Source organism: Scatophagus argus, chromosome 22 (assembly GCF_020382885.2).
Source record: "Scatophagus argus isolate fScaArg1 chromosome 22, fScaArg1.pri, whole genome shotgun sequence".
Taxonomy (NCBI): Eukaryota; Metazoa; Chordata; class Actinopteri; family Scatophagidae; genus Scatophagus; species Scatophagus argus.
The window spans coordinates 1,453,729-1,472,500 of record NC_058514.1 but is presented as its reverse complement, the minus strand read 5'-3'; the positions used below and the strand labels follow the sequence as shown (position 1 = coordinate 1,472,500).

General features: G+C 44.9%; 1 protein-coding gene across 4 annotated transcripts in view; it reads right to left on the bottom strand.

Moving 5' to 3' along the window:
* Positions 1–18,772, bottom strand: part of LOC124053792 (thyrotropin-releasing hormone-degrading ectoenzyme-like) — a 97,392-nt gene that overhangs the window by 15,129 nt on the left and 63,491 nt on the right. For all 4 annotated transcript variants that reach the window (XR_006842231.1, XM_046379287.1, XM_046379285.1 and 1 more), the window contains exons 7-13: positions 12,739–12,876; positions 12,448–12,513; positions 9,482–9,547; positions 8,856–9,034; positions 4,033–4,121; positions 2,886–3,019; positions 2,405–2,460 (exon numbers count right to left, since the gene is read on the bottom strand). Coding sequence is in view for 3 of the 4 variants with exons in the window: in XM_046379287.1 (XP_046235243.1) it covers positions 2,405–2,460; positions 2,886–3,019; positions 4,033–4,121; positions 8,856–9,034; positions 9,482–9,547; positions 12,448–12,513; positions 12,739–12,876 (728 nt within the window). In the remaining variant the exon portion in view is untranslated. The remainder of the gene's footprint in view (positions 1–2,404; positions 2,461–2,885; positions 3,020–4,032; positions 4,122–8,855; positions 9,035–9,481; positions 9,548–12,447; positions 12,514–12,738; positions 12,877–18,772) is intronic.

The following is an 18,772-nucleotide window of genomic DNA, read 5'->3' as shown; positions in this document are numbered from 1 at the left end:
CCTGCCATTACCAATCAGCTTTTAGTGGCCTGTGAATTGCTCCAGCTCCAGCCAGTCGAACTGTGAGAGGAATCAGCGTCACTCAGATTAATTTAAAGGTCTCTCATTGCAGTCAATGATGAGCAATCGGAGAAAAATGCTGATATGACATCTGTGTGTTTTGTCACTTTTGTCGCAGGGCTCAGCCAGCAGCACTGGATGCAGCCTTTGTGCTAAATGAGTCAAAGCACATCCAGGCCCTCTCTGAACAAAGACAAAATCTGTCTGAGTCTGGGTCACAGCGAGTGAACGCTGAAGGCTGATTTGTTCGTCCCAGATGCGGCCTTCAGAACTCACAACAATGTTCGTTGTATTTTTGTAGTTTTGGCCTTCTTTTCTGCAAGTAACATTAACATTTTACTTGCCAAATCGGAGGCCGGCTAACAAAGCAGACTGAACAACATGAGTCCCTCCCTCTGCACAGGAAGAAAATAGTTCCTACATGAAGCTGCTCACGCACACCCATTTGCACACATATTCATACACTTATGGCTGAAGATACCATATGATAATCATTGGCACGAGCACTCACACACTGATGGAGGGAGCGATTCAGTATCATGTCCAAGAACACTTCGACCCGCACACTGTGGCCCCAGGTATTGAACCATCAACCTTATGATGAAGATCTGCTCTGCTGCCTGAGCCACAGCCTGCCTGGAATTCTGATCATTGGATTTTAAACTTTATGGGACTTTTAAGGACCCACAGAAACCCTGACCCTGCAGTCGTTTTGCATGGTGTGACTTGATGCAAATCACTCTTGTGTTCTTTTCCACTGTGGACAGGAGCTGGCACCTGATGCTCGGTAGCGAGGAAGCCCAAACCTGGCGTTTTTAAAAAGCTAGCATCAGTAGCAACAGGGACGTACCCAACTCGTCCAACTTTGATATTCTCTGCTTTAAGAGTAGTAAGCTCCTTCAGCGAGTTGAGATACACCATACAGTGTTACGAAACAACATGAGAGGGCTACAGAAACCCCGACGACAACCTCATCAGAATCAGATGTGGTGTAGCGACGATCAGTGTTACCATAGCGACAGATGCAGGCTGAAGTAAGAGCGTCTTCTGCTCTCAGGGTGAATGTTAATGGATCTGTATTTGTGTCTCTGTTTCTGTACAGATGGAAACCTCCTGCTGAGCTTCTAACTCATCAACACACACACACACACATGCACACACACAGAGGATGTCAGCGTCGTCTCTAGCTGTTGCTCATTCAACATGACAGTAGACAGATGGTTGAGAGAGAGAAAGAGGTACAGAGAGGGGGGTAGATTGAGCTGTAGGGTTGGTGTCACAGTAGATTTTGGTTACAGTACTGGAAAAGCTTCAGGCTGAAAGCATCACAGTGAAAAACGACACACACACACACACACACACACACATTCTCTCTCTGGCTGCAGCCTCACTGAAGGCTCGTTCATCACAGAGTTTCGTTCTGGCTCAGGTTGTTTCTTTTTTGTAGGTGGTGTAGGTGGTGTGGCTGTGAATGCAGCAACATGGATGCTCACCTCACAGAGCCAGATGTGCTTCTGTCACTTTGCGCAATCCCAGACAACTACAGCTCTGGAAACTTAATTAAAGAGAAATTCTGGTATTTATTTTAGCTTGTGTTCATGCTTCAGTAGTACAGCAGTGGATGCAGCGAAAGTTTTGGAAATGCACGTGTTTGATGGGTTTTGACTCGATGTTGTTCGTACTTCATTTTCAAACATCCCAACTGAAGATGGTGAACTGAATGAAAGAATAAGAATGAGGCTGAGAACTACCTTGGCAGAAATACATTTGCTTGACATGCACATCTATTGGAGGATGTGAAGAAAGAGCTCAGGAAAACCCTGTGCTGCAAGGCGTCGGCCTTAATCCTCGAGCCACAGAGTCAAGCGGCTGTGGATGCGGAGGAAAATCAGCTGCTGGCAAAGCTCAGTCGCGTGAATGTAAATATGCGCGTGAAAATCCATAGGTCTTAGTCGAACCCACATATAAACCTCCGAACGCACAGCTGACGCCGTCGAACTGCGTGTTCCGCAGCACAAAGCCGCCAACCGCCTCCACCAAACAGATGAAGACAGCTCTGAAATATATCTGTCCACTCAGAGGAGTCGGTCATCTGAGAGAGGCAGACAAAACATCAGTCCTGTTCAACAAAGAGACACTCCTTATTAAAACCAACGCATTGATCAGCCCTGGCCGAACTCTCCCTCCATGCGTCCACATGTCCCACCTGACAGATGAGCCTCTCAGGAACAGAGACAGGGGACAGACATCATTTATCCTCCTGTCTCTTCTACTGTGTGTGTGTGTGTGTCTGTCTTTAAAGCACACTGAGCCAATATGTTTTCTGGTTAAAAAGAAGACTCACCTGGCCAGGTTGAAGGCATCGTCGATGAGTCCTGCTCTGTTTCCAACGGAGATGATCTGAGCGAGACAAACAGACAAAGTGAGCCGGACAGAGGGGGAGTGAAGAGGACAAAAAGACAAGGATAGACAAGACAAAGATAATGTTTGGTCCCATCAAGCTCAGCTTAAAACACACATCAGAATCAGAATCAGTCAGACAGACAGACAGGCAGTCCGACAGACAGGAAGTCACTTAGACAGTCTGAAAGACAGTCAGACAGACAGACAGTCAGATAGACAGACAGTCAGATAGACGGACAGCCATTCGGACAAACACACAGACAGACAGACAGGAAGTCACTTAGACAGTCTGAAAGACAGTCAGACAGACAGACAGTCAGATAGACGGACAGGCATTTGGACAAACACACAGACAGACAGACAGGTAGTCACTTAGACAGTCTGATAGACAGTCAGTCAGTCAGACAGACAGACAGACAGACCTGGTGGTTGGTGTGGAGTTGCTGAATCAGCAGTTTCCAGTTCTGCAGGTCATAGTTCACACGGTAGTAGCCCGTCTGGTTGATGTTGCCTAGCAACCAGGTTTTGTCATCCATCCGACCAATCCTGTGGGTTTCTGAGACAAAACAGAAACAATGTTGCTGGTTCGGTGGTGAAATCAGCTGAAACCCTCAGTGTGTTCGCACATCTGCTGCTTACCTGAGCAGGTGAGAGAGCCCACATGTGTGATTTACACGACAGCAAACCAAATGGAAAGCAGACAGCAGCTCATCCCTTCTGCCTGCCGTTCTACAGAAGACCACCTCCGATTGTGGTCTGAGCGATCGGATCTCTGAGCGTCTCGGGTGCGTTCACACCTGTGCTGAGATCGGATCACTCAGGACGGACGTTAGCGCCACGTCTGAACGCCGACCTCTCACATACAAGGTGGTGCTGACGAACTGCAGCATCAGCACCACCTTTCACACCCAGCATGGCGGAAACAAAGATCACAGCCTCTCTCAGAAAAACCAGAGCATCCTGTGAGGTTGAACACTTCAGTAGCACAGCTTGTAGGAGCTTTCAGACCAGGTGAGGAAAAGAGAGAAAACAGCTGCTGGCCCACTTCCTCAGCTTCCTTCCCACTCGCTGGATTTAAACTGTCTTGCAGTGTTGTACTTAAAGGCTTCCTGCCTTCACCGTGTAGCTGAGGTGCAGTTTCAGCAGGACTTTATGAACCACGTGCACACAGAGCTCTCTTTTCCAAAGCCACAACCAGAATTTACACTCCAAAAAACTAAGTAAAACTAGCTTTATTCCTAAAAATAAAAAAAGACAGGAAGAGCTTTAATTTCCCTGAAGAAAGCGAACAGATTGAGGTTTCTTCCTGCTGACAGACCACTAAACACTTAGCGTCTTTTTAACGTAACACCTGCCATTTTGTTTTCCTCTGTTAAACACAAGTCACATATCTGTCGATGATGAGATAATTAGTTTATGATACACTTTGCTCTGTTAACAGAACAAGACAATCCCGAGACGACTTGTCATCTCAGCTGTAACACGATAATGAAATCACACTTTCATGCACATGTTGTATCAGTGATAAGAAAAACAGCATGTGGCGCTCTGAGTCCTGCAGCGGCGTACCTGTCCTGTTGTTGATCCAGATGAGGCTCTCCGAACCAGCAGTGGATGCATTTCCTACAGCGACCGTCAATGGAACCTGCCACTGCAAACTGCAGAGAGGGAGAGCGAGGTCAGGAAGTGGACTGAGCTTTAGCGCCTCGGTTATCACACAGACAGACAGACAGACAGACAGAGAGGGGGACAGAGTGACGGTCAGCGATGATCATTCGCCATCAGTCAGCTGGAAAAGGCTGACGGCTATCGTGGCTTTCAGAGAGGTTAAGTGTGCTGTCCACTCTGGTGAGTTTCGCATTTTCAGATCAGTTTAAAGACGCATTAAGGAATTCCCCAAACGGTCAGGCTCATGAAACGATTCAAGAACGAGACAATTATCTGAAAATGGCATCGCAGCTGAGCTTACACGAGGCTGTTTTTATTCCTGAGAAGTCGATGTTAAGGAGATAAGTGGTTTTTGAATGGCAGACAGACAGACAGAATGAAGTGGGAGTAACTCAGCGCTAAAGACACAAACCGAGAGCAGCAGTGCAGAAACGCAGCCAAAGAAAATGAGACGAGTGCGTTTTAGAGCCAGCGTAATCGATGTTGAATGGAACCTGTTTGTTAATGATGGAAGATCTGCGGTTTAATTTTAGGAGAATCGGAAAAGCTGCAGAACGATATAATCATTTAATTTTGAGTTGTAAATCACTTGCCGAGTTTTAAACTGCATAAACAAAGTGCTTTATGAGCCATTTCTGAACCAGTGCAATTCAAAAATCATTTGATTACAGCAAACCTCACACAGAGGAAATAACCGTCACTTATGTACTTATGCACAAAAGACGAAACGAAACCGATTCTGATTCTGAAACAAATCACTTAAAGTCTGCAGACAGTAAAGAGCATCGAGGCCGAATCCTTTCTGTCCGTTTCTGCATTCTTATCATTAACATCCATCCATCCATCCATCTATCCATCCCGTCCTGCTGAGCGGCAGGCAGTCCCTCTTTCCAGCTCCTCCTGGTGGATCTCCTGGAGGATCCAGTGTGTTCTGGGTCCACTCCTGAAAACCTCCAAAGGGAGGGAGGATCCCAATCCTTTAGCTGCGAAGGAGCGGCTCCACTCCCGGCTCCTCACCCGGAGGCCGAGCCCAGACTTCCTGCGGAGGAAACTCGTTTCAGCCGGTTGCAGGATCTCATTCCTTGGGTTGCCACCAGACCAGCCGACTACCTGACCACAGGTGAAGGTTGGAACGTAGATCGGCCGGTTAATCAAAAGCTTTGGCTCCCGGTTCAGCTCCCTCTGCACTACAACACGGGCATTACTGCATCGATCCCTACACTTTAGCCTCACTGGTGAACAAGACCCTGAAGGGCTCGTCATCTTCTCATATAAAATGTTTAAGAGGCCCTTAAAGAGAAGCTCCACCGACCGACTGCACTATAACATTCTCGAAAAACTACAGCCTAACAGAGTAGATTTACTCAGGATTTACTACTACAGATGAAAATATTACACTTTTTACCCCACTATATTTATTGACAGCAGAGAAGAATATTTTACTGTGTGGTCATCAGTCATCATAACCAAATGATCCATAAAACACACATGAACACTCAGGACTGAGGGCCCTAAGAGAAGTGAGAGCTTCTCTTTTGTTCCATTCAAACCCTCAGACTCACTTTTTTTAATTGGACTCATTTCATCAAATTGATTCATATTCTAATTAAAGTGGGTTTTAATTACAGACAGCAAACAATCAGCAGTTAATTCATCCACTTACAGAGTGTGTGTATTTGTGTGTGTGTGTGTGTGTATGGCCGGGGTCACTGTAACACAATCAGCCACTGAGATCCATTTACCAATCCCATAATAGCCATCCGTCGCCATAGGCAACCATGGATCAATACCGCTGCCTAGCAACTAAATATTTAATCTGATATTTACATCAACATGACTGACACGAGTGCACCTCAGTTACACAGACACACACACACACACACACTTAATCACACACAGTCAGCAGTGTGGACAGAAGAATGTGTTTATTAATATTTGATTGAATGAAGTGTGTGTGTGTGTGTGTGTGTGGACTTGATGGTTTATTCATCAAAGGCAGAAATCAGCTGTGTGTTCAGCACACACACACACACACACACACACACACACACACACACACACTGTAAGCACAGAAAGTCAGTGGGATTGTGTTCATACCACGACATGGGAAACTTCAGAAACTCCTGAGACCTTCACCTCTGTGCCCCCCCCCTCCTCCTCCTCCTCTTCTACTGCTCCTCCTCCTCCTCCTCCTCCTCCTCCTCCTCTGCTGCTGCTCCTCCTCCTCCTCCTCCTCCCCCTTCTGCTCCTCCTCCTCCTGCTGCTCCTCCTCCTCCATTAAGAAAACACGCTGATCCCATCTGATCTCACCTCGAAGGTCTCACAGTTTAAAGCCGTCACCCCTGTGAGGTTTGGCTTGTGTCAAAAAAGCATCTTCTGGTCATTCATTCAGTCAAAACGTTCATTAAATTCTTACAAAGAATAAAATCTGACTACAACACATACTGAGTGTCCGCGTCTTCATGTCCAGTTTTCGTCTTGTTGTCGTTTCTGTCCGTAGATTTTATGGTGTTTTTTCTCTATCATGCATTTTAATTATTTTTGTCACTTTGTGATATCAGCCTTGGAAAAGCAGTGTATAAATAAACTTCAGTGTGCATCTGTGAGATCATTTGTCACCTTCCTGTTTAGCATTAAAGCTAATTAAATCAAACTCACAACTGCTCATCCTCCAATCACATCTCTGTTTACCTGCCAGGTGACAGGGCCCACGATCACAGAGACGAGCTCCGTTTGATTTATTTTCAGTATCATTAACTCGACCTTATTGTTCGATGACGCCGTCCTCTGGTGTCTCCTTGTCTCTTTTCCTGTCTGCTCAGTATTTTAAAAAGCACTTATTTGTCTCGCCATGTTGGCTGTTTGATGGTGGGAAAATAAAAGACACAAGTTTGAAACGTCTCCCTCAAACCGCCAAAGACTGGAGCGAGAGAGGAAGTATAAAAATACACTGTGATCTTTAAAATGTCACCTCCACACTTCAGTTTGAAAAGAGACTCCATTTTCTTTAGGCGACAGATGAGAGGTTGTGAGGCAGTTAGTGAGAGATGACTGGCCGCCACTAATTAGTTGGTTAAGCTTCAAAGGTGTCAGGCTGGTGTTGACAGGGTGGAGGTCCAGATGAAAGCCCCGCTCCAACTCCAAGAGGAAATAATGAGACACAGATTGGACGACAGGGTCCAGAAAAGGAGAACATATTTCATACTGTACATTCTGCAGGACCATTGACTCATATAAAGATGGCCGACACGTCTCCACTTCCTCCAACTGTACAAAAGTGGAGCCAAAATATCCTGACCCAATCAGGAGTAGCACTTAGCTGCATAGAGGAAGAGGACGAGGAGGAGGAGGACGAGGAGGAGTTGTTTATTAGCTGTACTGCACCCAGGCAGCCCCCAGGGGGCGATGGAGATGCAACCACAGTCATGATGTTTCAGATAAAATCTGTTGAAGAAGAGACTGAAATCTGCTGGATCTGAGCTCCTCCAACATTCTTGTACAGGCTCGACGTCTCAGGCATCAGCGCTTCAGGGAAATTTGTGAAAATAAGAAGTCGTGCAACAGTAATTCGGTTCGCTTTCACATTTTAAACGCCACCACTCGTCAGTCTCTGACGGACCTTAGACCCCCCGTCAGTTCGTCATATGGTCCTGCTGTAACTTCTTTGTCTCACTCCTCCGTAAGCTCCAAGTCTGTCCTCTCTGTCCTCCTGAAAAAGCACTTTTCTTCACATTCTTTAACACCTTTACATCATTTATATTTCATTTATATTTGATTCACTTGATGTTTTATTCACATCCTTCACAACGTCTGGAGTTTATTCTCTTCGCTGTTTTATCGACCCACTTTCTCCTCCATCAATACTTCATCAGCTCCACTCCTCTGTTTTCACCTGTTGTTCTCTTCTTTTCTTCCCCTCTTTTCATTTCTTCCCGCCTTTCCTTTCTGTCATGTTTTGGTACCGTAGCTGACATTTACAATCACTCTGACCTCCTCAGTTTCTCACCAAAAGTTTCTTCCTCTGCCGTTCTTCATTTTATCCTCCGTTCTCTTTCATGTGGAGTGTTTTGTGTTTCACTCGAGCTGCTCTGCTCAGAGTCGCTCCTGAGGTCTGCTCAGCTCATGAACTGAAGCTGTTTGTTGTAGGTGGAGCTCAACTCTTTCTTTCTCCCCTGTTGAGTCTCAGGGGGCTGCGTTCAGACACACTCGGCGGTCCCGCGGCGTTCACCAACACTTGTAAAAAAGAAACGTGTTGTTGTGCTTTTAGCTGAGCCGAAGTCTCGGGCCGTCAGAGGCCGACGCCGTCGTTTGATCATGCGTTCAGAAGCACAGCAGCGTCTCACCGTGTTACACACTGTTGACTTAAACTCCTGATTTATTTATTTTTTGTGTTCTTTTATTGACATGCAGGGAAACAGAGAGTTCTTAGAAATATACTGAAATATACAGCACGGATGTATGTTTTCCAAATTTATCCGGAATTGTGGATTTTCTGAGCTGAAAATGTGACCCATGTGAATAATGCGATATCCCTTCCAGGAAGTTCCAGGACGCACACTTTGGACACTGCAGTCCATGATGATGTCGGCAGCGCTCGTGTCTCGGATGTTTTGGCTTCACTTTTCTACAGTTTGTGTCAATTTCTTGATATTTGGATCAAACGAAATGACAAATGCACAAGTGTGTTGTAGTCTAAAGTCTGGATAAAACAGACTAAAACTGACCTGTTGTTGTTCCTGACTTCCTGTCCGTACAGGAAGTGCTCCTGGCTGACAGTGATGTAAAACGTCGGGAGCTGCTCTGATTGGTTCTTGCTGATGGTAATGACAGGGTAGCCCATCTGCAGAGTCCACCTGTCCATCATCCCTCCGATGTTGATGTCCCGTCCCTCTGAACGCATGGCCTGGACAAAACGAAAACATGTCAACCTTCAGTGGTTACCAGAATTGCGAATTAGGTTGTTTTCCTACACGAGTAACAAAGTTAAAGACGACCAATATTTCCAATTTGCATTGGAGATCTGATTGGCTGGCTGCTCAGCTGTCTCAGTCTAACGAAGCACTAACGAATCTAATCCAACAGACGCTGAGAAAAAGAGCCTCGCCTCCACCTGTCAGTCATGTCGCCGTGGCAACAAGACTTTCCTCGTCTCGTCGGTCTTAACGAGTGTCTCTTCGGCCTTCATTAGGATGGTTTCGTTAAATAATTAACTGCATCAGTCAGCCCGGCTGCTTTTATCCCTCAACACTCAGAAGTGGGACCCCTGCTGTAGAGCGAGGAACCGAACCAGCGAGAGGAGCTGCGGGTCTGCACTGAAGCCCCGAGCGGGCGGGCGACAGGTGAGGGTTACCTGAGACAGTTTGCTCCACAGGTCGTCTCTGGCCGCGTTGCTGTACATGTGACTCAGCAGATAATCCTGAAAAACAAACCCAAAAAGAAAACTGGTCAGTCTGCAGAGCGACAGGAAGTGACATCATTTGGTGGACTGTGGTTGGTCCGACCTTCACCTGCAGTGTACCTGATCTGAGTTACTTATACAAAACACAGTTTGGGACTGAAGCCAAACTGTTGGTAGTGAATGTTTACCCACAGTGTCTGCTTCTTCAGTCCCATCATGCACAGCTGCAGTGTGAGTGCTCATTTATAGTTCAGCGTACCAAAAGCACTTTGAGTGGCCCAACAAACGTCCAGTCAATTTTTAGACATTTTAGTGTTGAAATATTAGATATTTTATCTTTAAATAAATTCTGGAGGCACCTGGAAGGTCCAGCTCTGTGATATTAATATTGATTTGATTGTATTGAATTAATTGCTCTCCTTCTCTTCTCCTGTGCTGAGTCTGAAGGGCTTGGAGCTCAGTCCTGCTCTCACCTCAGACGTGAAGTTATATTTTCTAAGCTAATGACCGAAGTGAAGCCTCCAAAGCTCCCTGTGAGACTCTCTCAGCTCAAAAGGGACTTAGTTTTGTGGCCTCTTAGTTTTCAGTTCATCGGTGACGGCTGATCCCTGTTTGCGTCCGGCACGGGAGCAGGAAGTCATTCCCTCTGCAGTGGGCTGGTGTTAGAGGAATCTTTGGGAGGCTGGGGGGGATTGTTGGGGCTCGCGATAGAACAGGAAAAGACAGGAAAGCCGAGGAAGGTAACCCAGAACACCTGCAGAGAGAGACTCTGATCTGCCTCTCAGTGATGGAGAAGATCCCTCAGTGGTCGCGGTGTGCACGGAGCTCGATAAGGCGAGAAGGAGCTCTTTATTGGAACAAGATGACACGCGTGATAGCAGCGCAGAGCGTTTGTGTGTGCGCCTTTGATAAGTCCCACCCTGTCACCTTCGCCAAAGTCGACATGAACTGAGATAAAACGGCCCTCACGCCGAGTCTGATCCCAGCGCAGGTTTACCAGCACGTCGCACCAAACTGCTCTCACCGATAACAAGCTTTCTGCCTGGGGGAGATCAGTGATAATAATTTCATTAGAAAGATTTCTGTGAGTAAAGCTGTGAGGGTTGAGCTGCGAGATTTCAGGCGTCGCACCGTTTTAACACTCGGGTTGTTAACGAGGACTGTCACCCCTCCCCCCACATCTGAGGATGAACCTCAACCTCCAGCAGCTCAGCCGACACATCCCGAATCCCCAACAGGCCGCCGGGGCTTTTCAATTCTGCCTGTTTCTGCAGCCGACGGCTTCCTCCAGGCTTTGAAAAGGTTCACAAAAACCCTGTTTGCTGCGCTCTGATTTACAACACTTACAGGTGGTGCCGACAATTCGGTCTGGGAATCAATACTCAACATGGACCGAAATAAGCCAGAACCAAGAAGAATGAACACATGTCAGCCGAGTGACACCCGCCTTCGACGCTCTTTTTACTCTTATTCTTTTTATTCTTTTATTGCTCTTTTTTTCCACTTTCTCTCATTCGATGTTGTCTCTTTATTGCTTTTATTCTCTTGTGTATTTATGATGGTTTTGCTCAAGGCGAGCAGATGAAAACAGAACCCTCAGTTTGGATTTGCTTTCCAAATCATGCCATCACTGCTGGTGTGTTTCACTACGCAGCTTTTCTTCGGTTTTTATTCTTTTTATTTATTCGTATTGAGTGTTTTATCGCAGAGGAAATATGAAGACAGTAAGTGAAGAAAATATTTTACCAGGATGTTTTATCTTAGGTGGAGAGGCATAATGTTCAGCACATTGTCTCTCACACACACACACACACACACACACACACACACACACACACACACACACACACACACACACACAGTATTCTCTGTGTGTTCTGCTGCTGGATCAGCAGTGTTTTTATATAGAATCTGGTTCTCAGTGTGTTCCAGGTCGCTGAAAGTTTCAGCAGGAAAATGAGGACATTGTGTGCGTGTGTGTGTGTGTGTGTGTGTGTGTGCAGGGGATTCATACACACTTCCATGACTGCACTGAACTTAGCCCACTTTCACCTCACATCACATGACGCGGTTTGTACGCTGACTTCCTCCCATCTGCTGTGTGGCCGTGAGACAAACAAAGTGACCGAGTTTCACTTTGGCTGTTTGCTGCTCTGACGTCTCTGAGACATCAGCGTTAACCGGCGTGAGCCAGCAGAGGGCAGCAGCAGGTTCTGTCACTCACACCGCCGATGTTGTTTTAGCAGCTGAAGCCAACGGGACGGATTCACGATGTCTCACCGCTGGTCAGCCCGCTCGCTTCTACTTTGAACTCCACTCTGAGCAAACGCCGCGTCACGCCACGCGAACATCTGTGAAACCTCCGGCCTCTGAGGGGGAATTCGGAAGACTCGTGTGGATGTTTTACAGTCTCGTTTCAGTCTAGTTTTAGTGCAGCGTCCAGCTAAATTCTAAACAATATTCAGACTCCTGGTACTGCAGATTAGGCTTTGAGCAGCAGTGGAACAGCTGAGTAAATAAAATATGAAATAAAAATGGACTTTACTTTTTCTTTTAATCTGGTGTGAGACGGTTTGTTGAATTACAACAGCAAAAAAAAAACCTTCCTTTGAATATCAAACCCGTGCAGGCGGCAGCACTCAGCGTGAATTCAGGTCACTTCCAGTGCATTGAAAAGACGGGCCAGCTTTTACAGCAGAAAACAACAAGCAAAACTTCCTCTCAAACTTCGCCTGCAGCCAAATCCACTTATTCACACGCTCACTCACACACACACACACACACACACACACACACACACACACACACACACACACACACAGTGGGTGACGGATCATTTTAAAACCCTGTCCCTGTTGTCCTCAGATACACAAACCTTTTGTTTGGACAGCTGGACCTGCAGGACTACGTGAACTTACGTTGAGTCCTTTCTGGAACAGCGACTGTCCCATCACGTTAGCCAGCATCCGGATCAACGCTGCCCCCTACAGACGGCACAGAGACACACACAGTGATCAGCGGATGAGCTCACAGAAGTTTAAATGAGTTAAACGCTGATGAGCTTTGACAAATTCCTGCTGTTGACCAACATCAAACTTCTTTAATTAAACGTCTTTAATGACCTTGAGCCAATCACCTTAGCCAGCCGCCGTCCAGCATGTTTCCTCAGGCTCTCACTTTTCCACCACATTACATCAGCAGACACTCACTTTTTTGTATGCGATCCAGTCGAAGACCCTGTCGATGTCCGTCGCCTGCACGACTTCCTGGGAGATGGGGTGGGAGGAGCTCAGGCCGTCCAACAGCATCACCTCGTGGAGGACGTCGGTCAGGAAGCGCTGCTTCTCCTGAAAGGACACGCGTTTGTCTTTGTCACTTATGGACACACTTATGGCTGCCCCCATGACGCCATGAACACACTCCTGTGTAACCAGGACCTTATTTCTGTTTCCTTCTCTTAGCCCTGGTAAGAAGGGAGCAGACGTTTGTCTCCGTGATGTCACTCTCACTCTTCACGGTGATTTTTGGACTCTGGTTTGCTTTGGTTTTCTTCCAGCTCAGCTTTAGACGTTTAAATAATGAAGTTTTTGAGAAGCAGTCGGTAAACAGCCTGTCGTGTGGCGGAGCAGTTTGTGCAGTAAACAAAGGTTTAGTTGTGTAATCATTCTGGTTAATCTTTGTTTAATCTAATCTTGGCTGTTCACTTCCTGTCCTTGTAATTTCTCTTCTTGTTTCCTTTTCTTCTTCTCTCCTCTTGTTTCCACTCTTAATTCATCCGTTCTTCCTGTCTAAACCTTCTCCCAGTTGGATACCCTGCCTTTCCTGATTCCTTCCTCTCCTTGTCTGCTCAATTTATTTCCTTCCCTCATCAGTTTCCTTCCTTTGTCTCCTCCTCTTCTTTCATCTTGTCATTTTCTCTTCGCTCCCTGCTGTACTCTCAGTTTTCCTCCCTTTTGATCCCCCCTTCTTTTGTTGTCCTCTCATCTTTTCATCCACTCAGTCCTCCATGTTTCCTCTTCATGTTTTCTGTCGCTCTTTCTTCTCTTTGTTTTCTCCCATCACTCCATCTCCCGTTTCCTCTCCTCTGCTTTCCTGCTTTCAGGATTTTAATAGACATCGGCAAACATGTTGAGCTTTAACAAGCCTGTCTAAATTACCCCTGGGATCAGGCTAAATCCGGAGAAGTGCGGCTCTGTCTAATTCATGGATTACAGTGTTTACTATGGAGATTTGGTTTTAATGAACCTCCATCTTGTTAAGCAATAGAATTGTTGGCTTATTAAGTTTTCAGTCGTTAATGAACAGGATGAACAGGATCTTTAAAAAAAAAAAAAAAAAAAAAGAACAATATCTGCTGGGATCTGGCTAATTCTTGGTCCAATGTGGCTCTTTGTAATTCATGGATTAAAACTGTTTATCAGATAGATTTGGTTTTAATGAATCTACATCTCGTTAAACAAAAGTTTCTGGAAAGATTACACTTTTCATGAACATCAGAAAGATTTTGATTTTATCTTCTTGGCAGATGAGGTTCAGTCTGTGTTGCTCTGAATAAAAATTTCATCTTTTTTGAGCAACATAATTCAAATGTTTGAACTGAAGAAAGAACACCAACAGAAAGTTTAATTCTGTCATTTAGAGGCTGCTGTGTTTCCTTTGCGCCTGAAGCCGAGTGCTGATGTACCTGTCTAACACCTGGTGTGAGAGTGAGGGAGAGAAGTTCAGGGGAAAACAATGACAGCAAGCAACAGCTTCACTTCATCAAAACTTGAAAAAGGAAAAGAAAATAAGTTTAAAAACTTTTTTTTTTATTTTGCTATTTCTAAAGGCATAAATCAAAATATGCATAAGTATAGACTGAGGGAGACTTGATTTTATGTGTGAGATAAACAGCTTGTTTTCAAATGAATCCTTTCTGGGCCGACAGGAGAGAATATGACTAATTCCTGGATGTTTTGTCTGTTTGTGTAGGAGCTGCACTGATCCCTCCTCAAAGGACTGGGCTAACTCCTGGATAAGGACGGAGAGTCTCTCTCTCTCTCTCTCTCACACACACACACACACACGCAGGTAAACTGACAGAATCAGGGGACTCCATCACAATTAGTTAATTGGTTAAATGGAAAATTTGGATGAAACCAAAATTACTCAGTGAGAAAGAAACTAAAATAAATAAATAACTAAAAATGAGACATCAGCTCTAATTAACAGAGACTTTAAATCACCTGGAGAGGCAGAGCGAGGGGGTCCATCTGGTTCATAATGACCAGATGGACCCCCATGTGGGCGGGCAGTCAACAGGCCAACACACACACACACACACACACACACTCCGCGTTTGGAAGCAGCTGCAGAACTTTTGAACGTCTGTTCGTCTCCTCCCTCTCTCCACCTTCACCTCCACCCCGTCCCTCCTCCTCCGCCTCCTCCGCCTCTTTGTTTCAGCCTCATGTAAACATCTGTATCTGTGTGTCACTCTCACGCTGAATGCTAATTCACTGACTGCCAGGTGTCACAAATCAAACATAGTAAAACCTCCTCATTAAGCTGCAGGCTTCTATTGCAGCGATGCTGATGATTCACACGATGTTACCAGGTAGCAACGAGTGATCTGAAAGCGACTGTGACTCGGTGAATATCTGCCAGTCGCTCACGTTTAAACGGCGGACTCGGCTGGCGCCCGTCCCATGTGACCACCTTGTTTTGGATGTTTTAAAATGTGTGAATCCCAGTGTGTGACTGTCATCTGACTGTGACACTCGCTGTACAGCATCAGTGACGTGTGCTCAGGTTAGCACAGAAGGCTGGTTTGTGTGTGTGTGTCATAATGAATTGTGGTCATAATCAGTGCGTGAATTCTTCAGTTACGGGCTACAAATGTGTTATATGGGCTCTCAGTAACCTTCGGCGACCAAATTCCCTCCAGGTGATCACCTGCACAGGTGGCAGGACAGCATGTGTGAACGTGTGCCTCCTTTTCTTTAGAGCTTTTAAAGGTAAGACCTTAAAAGCCCCTTTTAGTTTCATTTTATTGATTTATCAACAGCCACAGGACATTTTCTCTTCGTAGTTCGCCTCTTTTGTTTTCATTTGAAAGCGTAAGCTATGAAACGATCAATCCAGTAAAATCCATCTGGTTTTGTGTTGCTTGGCTGTCCCTGAGAGAGTTGGGTCCAGACAAGTAAATAAAACATTATGGGAAATGTTGCAAATCACTGAACATGACTGTTTAAAGGATAAAGGTGGTGTTATTTTTACTGAGGTCAACAAATCCCATGGAAACAACGAAACAAACGAATCTCAACGTGCTTTATGTCGCCTCCGGCCTCATTTCCTTCAAGCGGCTGCTCACTGGTGTGACGTTATGAAACAACAAACATTTACTTGGAACTACTTTGAGCGGTGGATTAATTTGGTGCTGTGATGAGGAATTTGGGATTTGCGACATACCCAGAACATGTGATTTTATCTAGTGTCAGTTGACATTTCCTCAACAAACTGTTTCAAGTATTTAAGTTTAGTACAAGTACATGAGAAGTGTACTCAGTGAAGAGCAGCTGATTTCCTCCACCGGTGTTTGCGTTGGGGAGAAGGTGGGTTTAGTTCCTGCCCGTCAGCCCTCACTGTGCTCTGCTGTGTTCATACAAAACAAATACGAGGCTTTTTGCCCTCTACAGAAAAGCACAGCGTACTGCTGTTCACACAAAGCTAATTAAAATGTTGGACGAAGGCTGCAGACGAAGTCCCCTCTTCGTAATTTGTTCTTGTATTGAATGTGAACAGAATCGGTTGCTGGCTGTTGCTTTACAGGCTGGGTGGTGAAATCCAACCGACGTCGTCTGCTAAATCTAAATAAACTGTACAGCAGAAAAGTTTAATGTCATGTCACATCTTGGGTTGTTTTCATAATTAGGTGTGTTTTCAGATGAAGTCTGTTTGTGTCATGAAGTCTGGCTGCAACCGTGACTGAAAGAGCTCAAATTACTGCTTCTTTGTGACCATCTGCTGAAATGAAAGGACCTGTCAGGCTCAGAAACAGAAACATGACTTACTTTCACCTTTGATTTTTGTCCCCTGTGGCTTCACGTAGTGCTGATGATGATGAAGTCTGACAGAAACCGAATGAGTTTCCTGTCAGTCTGTTTGAATTCATGTTCACAAACCAGAACTGAATGACAGCAGTGAATTTTTCTTTTCCTCAGTGTGAGAAACACGTTACTCATCTGCATTAAAGGGGTTCATTTTGCTTTTCCCTTATTGTTTGTTATGTTACAGTGTTGGATGTTCATATTAAATGTGGCCAAATGCTGAAGTAAACATGTTTTAAATAAAACCATGTGAGAAAAAAGTTCAGGTTCCAAAACCTCCAAAAATACCCTGCACTGTCATCAATATGATCCGGTTTCAGTAAAGTCAGCGAATAAAGTTATAAAGTTGTGTTTTTGTTAGCAGTGAGATCAGCCCTGTGTCGCTATTTGTAAGCTAGTGTTGCTGCCATATGTCATCAAAACACTGAAAAAAGGATGAGGTTTCCTGATGTTTATCCAATCAGAAGAGGGCGGGGCTTAAAGAGACAGGAGCTCAAACAGCTTGATTCAGTCAGAGGATGAACTGAGGGGCTGCATAAAGGACAGGTTTTATTTATTTTAATATATATATATATATATATATATATATATATATATATATATATGTATATATATTATTTTGTAAATCATGCAAAACTACTGACTAAATCTACTGTAAAACTAATGAATTGCCAGAAAAACAAATTTAAAGCTGGAAATGAGCATGACAGCCGCCCTCTAACTTTAACGAGAGGAATAACTTTGACAAATTACACTAAACCGCTGATTATAAAAAAAAATAAATCCTCCTTTCACAATTAAACATTCAGTTTTCCTTTAAATGTGGCTGTAAACACTGCGGTTGTGTCTTCATTTCAGGATTAAACTGAAACAAAGTCACAAATGCACAGTTCTCTTTGTGAACAGCTCAGTCCTGGTTCAGTTCGGCCCCACATACATACGTGTTGAGGAATGACATGATACAACCTGATTGGCTGTAATAATAAAACCTTGATTGATTGGTTGTAATATAAGAATATTTTCTTCCTCTAAGTGTTTTTATTTGTTTCATTTGGTCCGCCGTGTGCTGCTGTTTCCCTGCAGCGCAGCGTGACTCGCCGCTGATGGAAAACAGCTTTTTAAATAAAAACCTGCATTATAAACAAATTGCTTTATCAGGGACAGGCTGCTCTATCATCGTTGTGCTTGTTATTGGAGAAACACTTTGTTTCTATTAAAGCGTCCAGCCTTGCAGAACCACAGTAACAGGGATTTAAAAATGCCATGTCGCTCACAAACAGACTGCGTGTGCGTGCGGCAGATAAGGTGGTCGGGACCAACGCGTTCTCTGCTGGAGGTAAACCACAGCATACGTCGATGGAAACGAAGCAGGAACGAGTGTGTGTGGCGTGTGTGTGGCGTGTGTGCGCTGCCGCGTCCTCACTGTGGAAGTTTCTGAACAAATCTGAGGAAAAAATTCACTTCTAATTTTATTGTGCTTTGAGCTCGCTCGCTCTGTGCTCCAGTTGGTGTGCCGACCTGAGCAGAATGAAATAAAACAGGATTTTACCTGCTGCAGAGTCGGGCTGAATATGATGTGCTGAAGTGCAGGAGAACACTTTCAGAAGAGGAGGAATGAGATATCGATCCATGCGAGGTGGGAGAGTTCAGGAGGTGAGCTCACAGTCAGGACGTCCTCCTCCTCAAAAGCCAGTTTTAACTTTCATCTTATGCACATGCTGTATGTTTGTCCAAATGGTTGAGAAGTTACATAAAGTTTTGTGCAGCAGAAGAGAAATAAGATGCAGAAGCTGAACAGCAGACAGAACTTCAGCGAGGAATATTTAAACGTTCCCACCGGGTTAATTAATGTGGGAGGACGTACTGAAACCAGAAAAACGATCATTTGGTCCTTTAGTTTCCCTTTCATGCTGTCCTCAGTTTCCTCCACAAAGAGTTTTGTTTAAGTTCTCTGTCAACAGAACGACCTGTGGACAGACGAGTGCTCCACTTCTGAACTGAGACAAAAACAAACAGATTTAAGGTGTGACTGAATCTCTACAGTCTGTTTTTAACAATCTCATTTCTTCTCTTTTTAAATCAGAGTTTCTGTTTTCAGTCTGGGTTGTATTTAGCGTCTGGAGATTTTTAAATGTTTAACTCTGATCGACTGCAG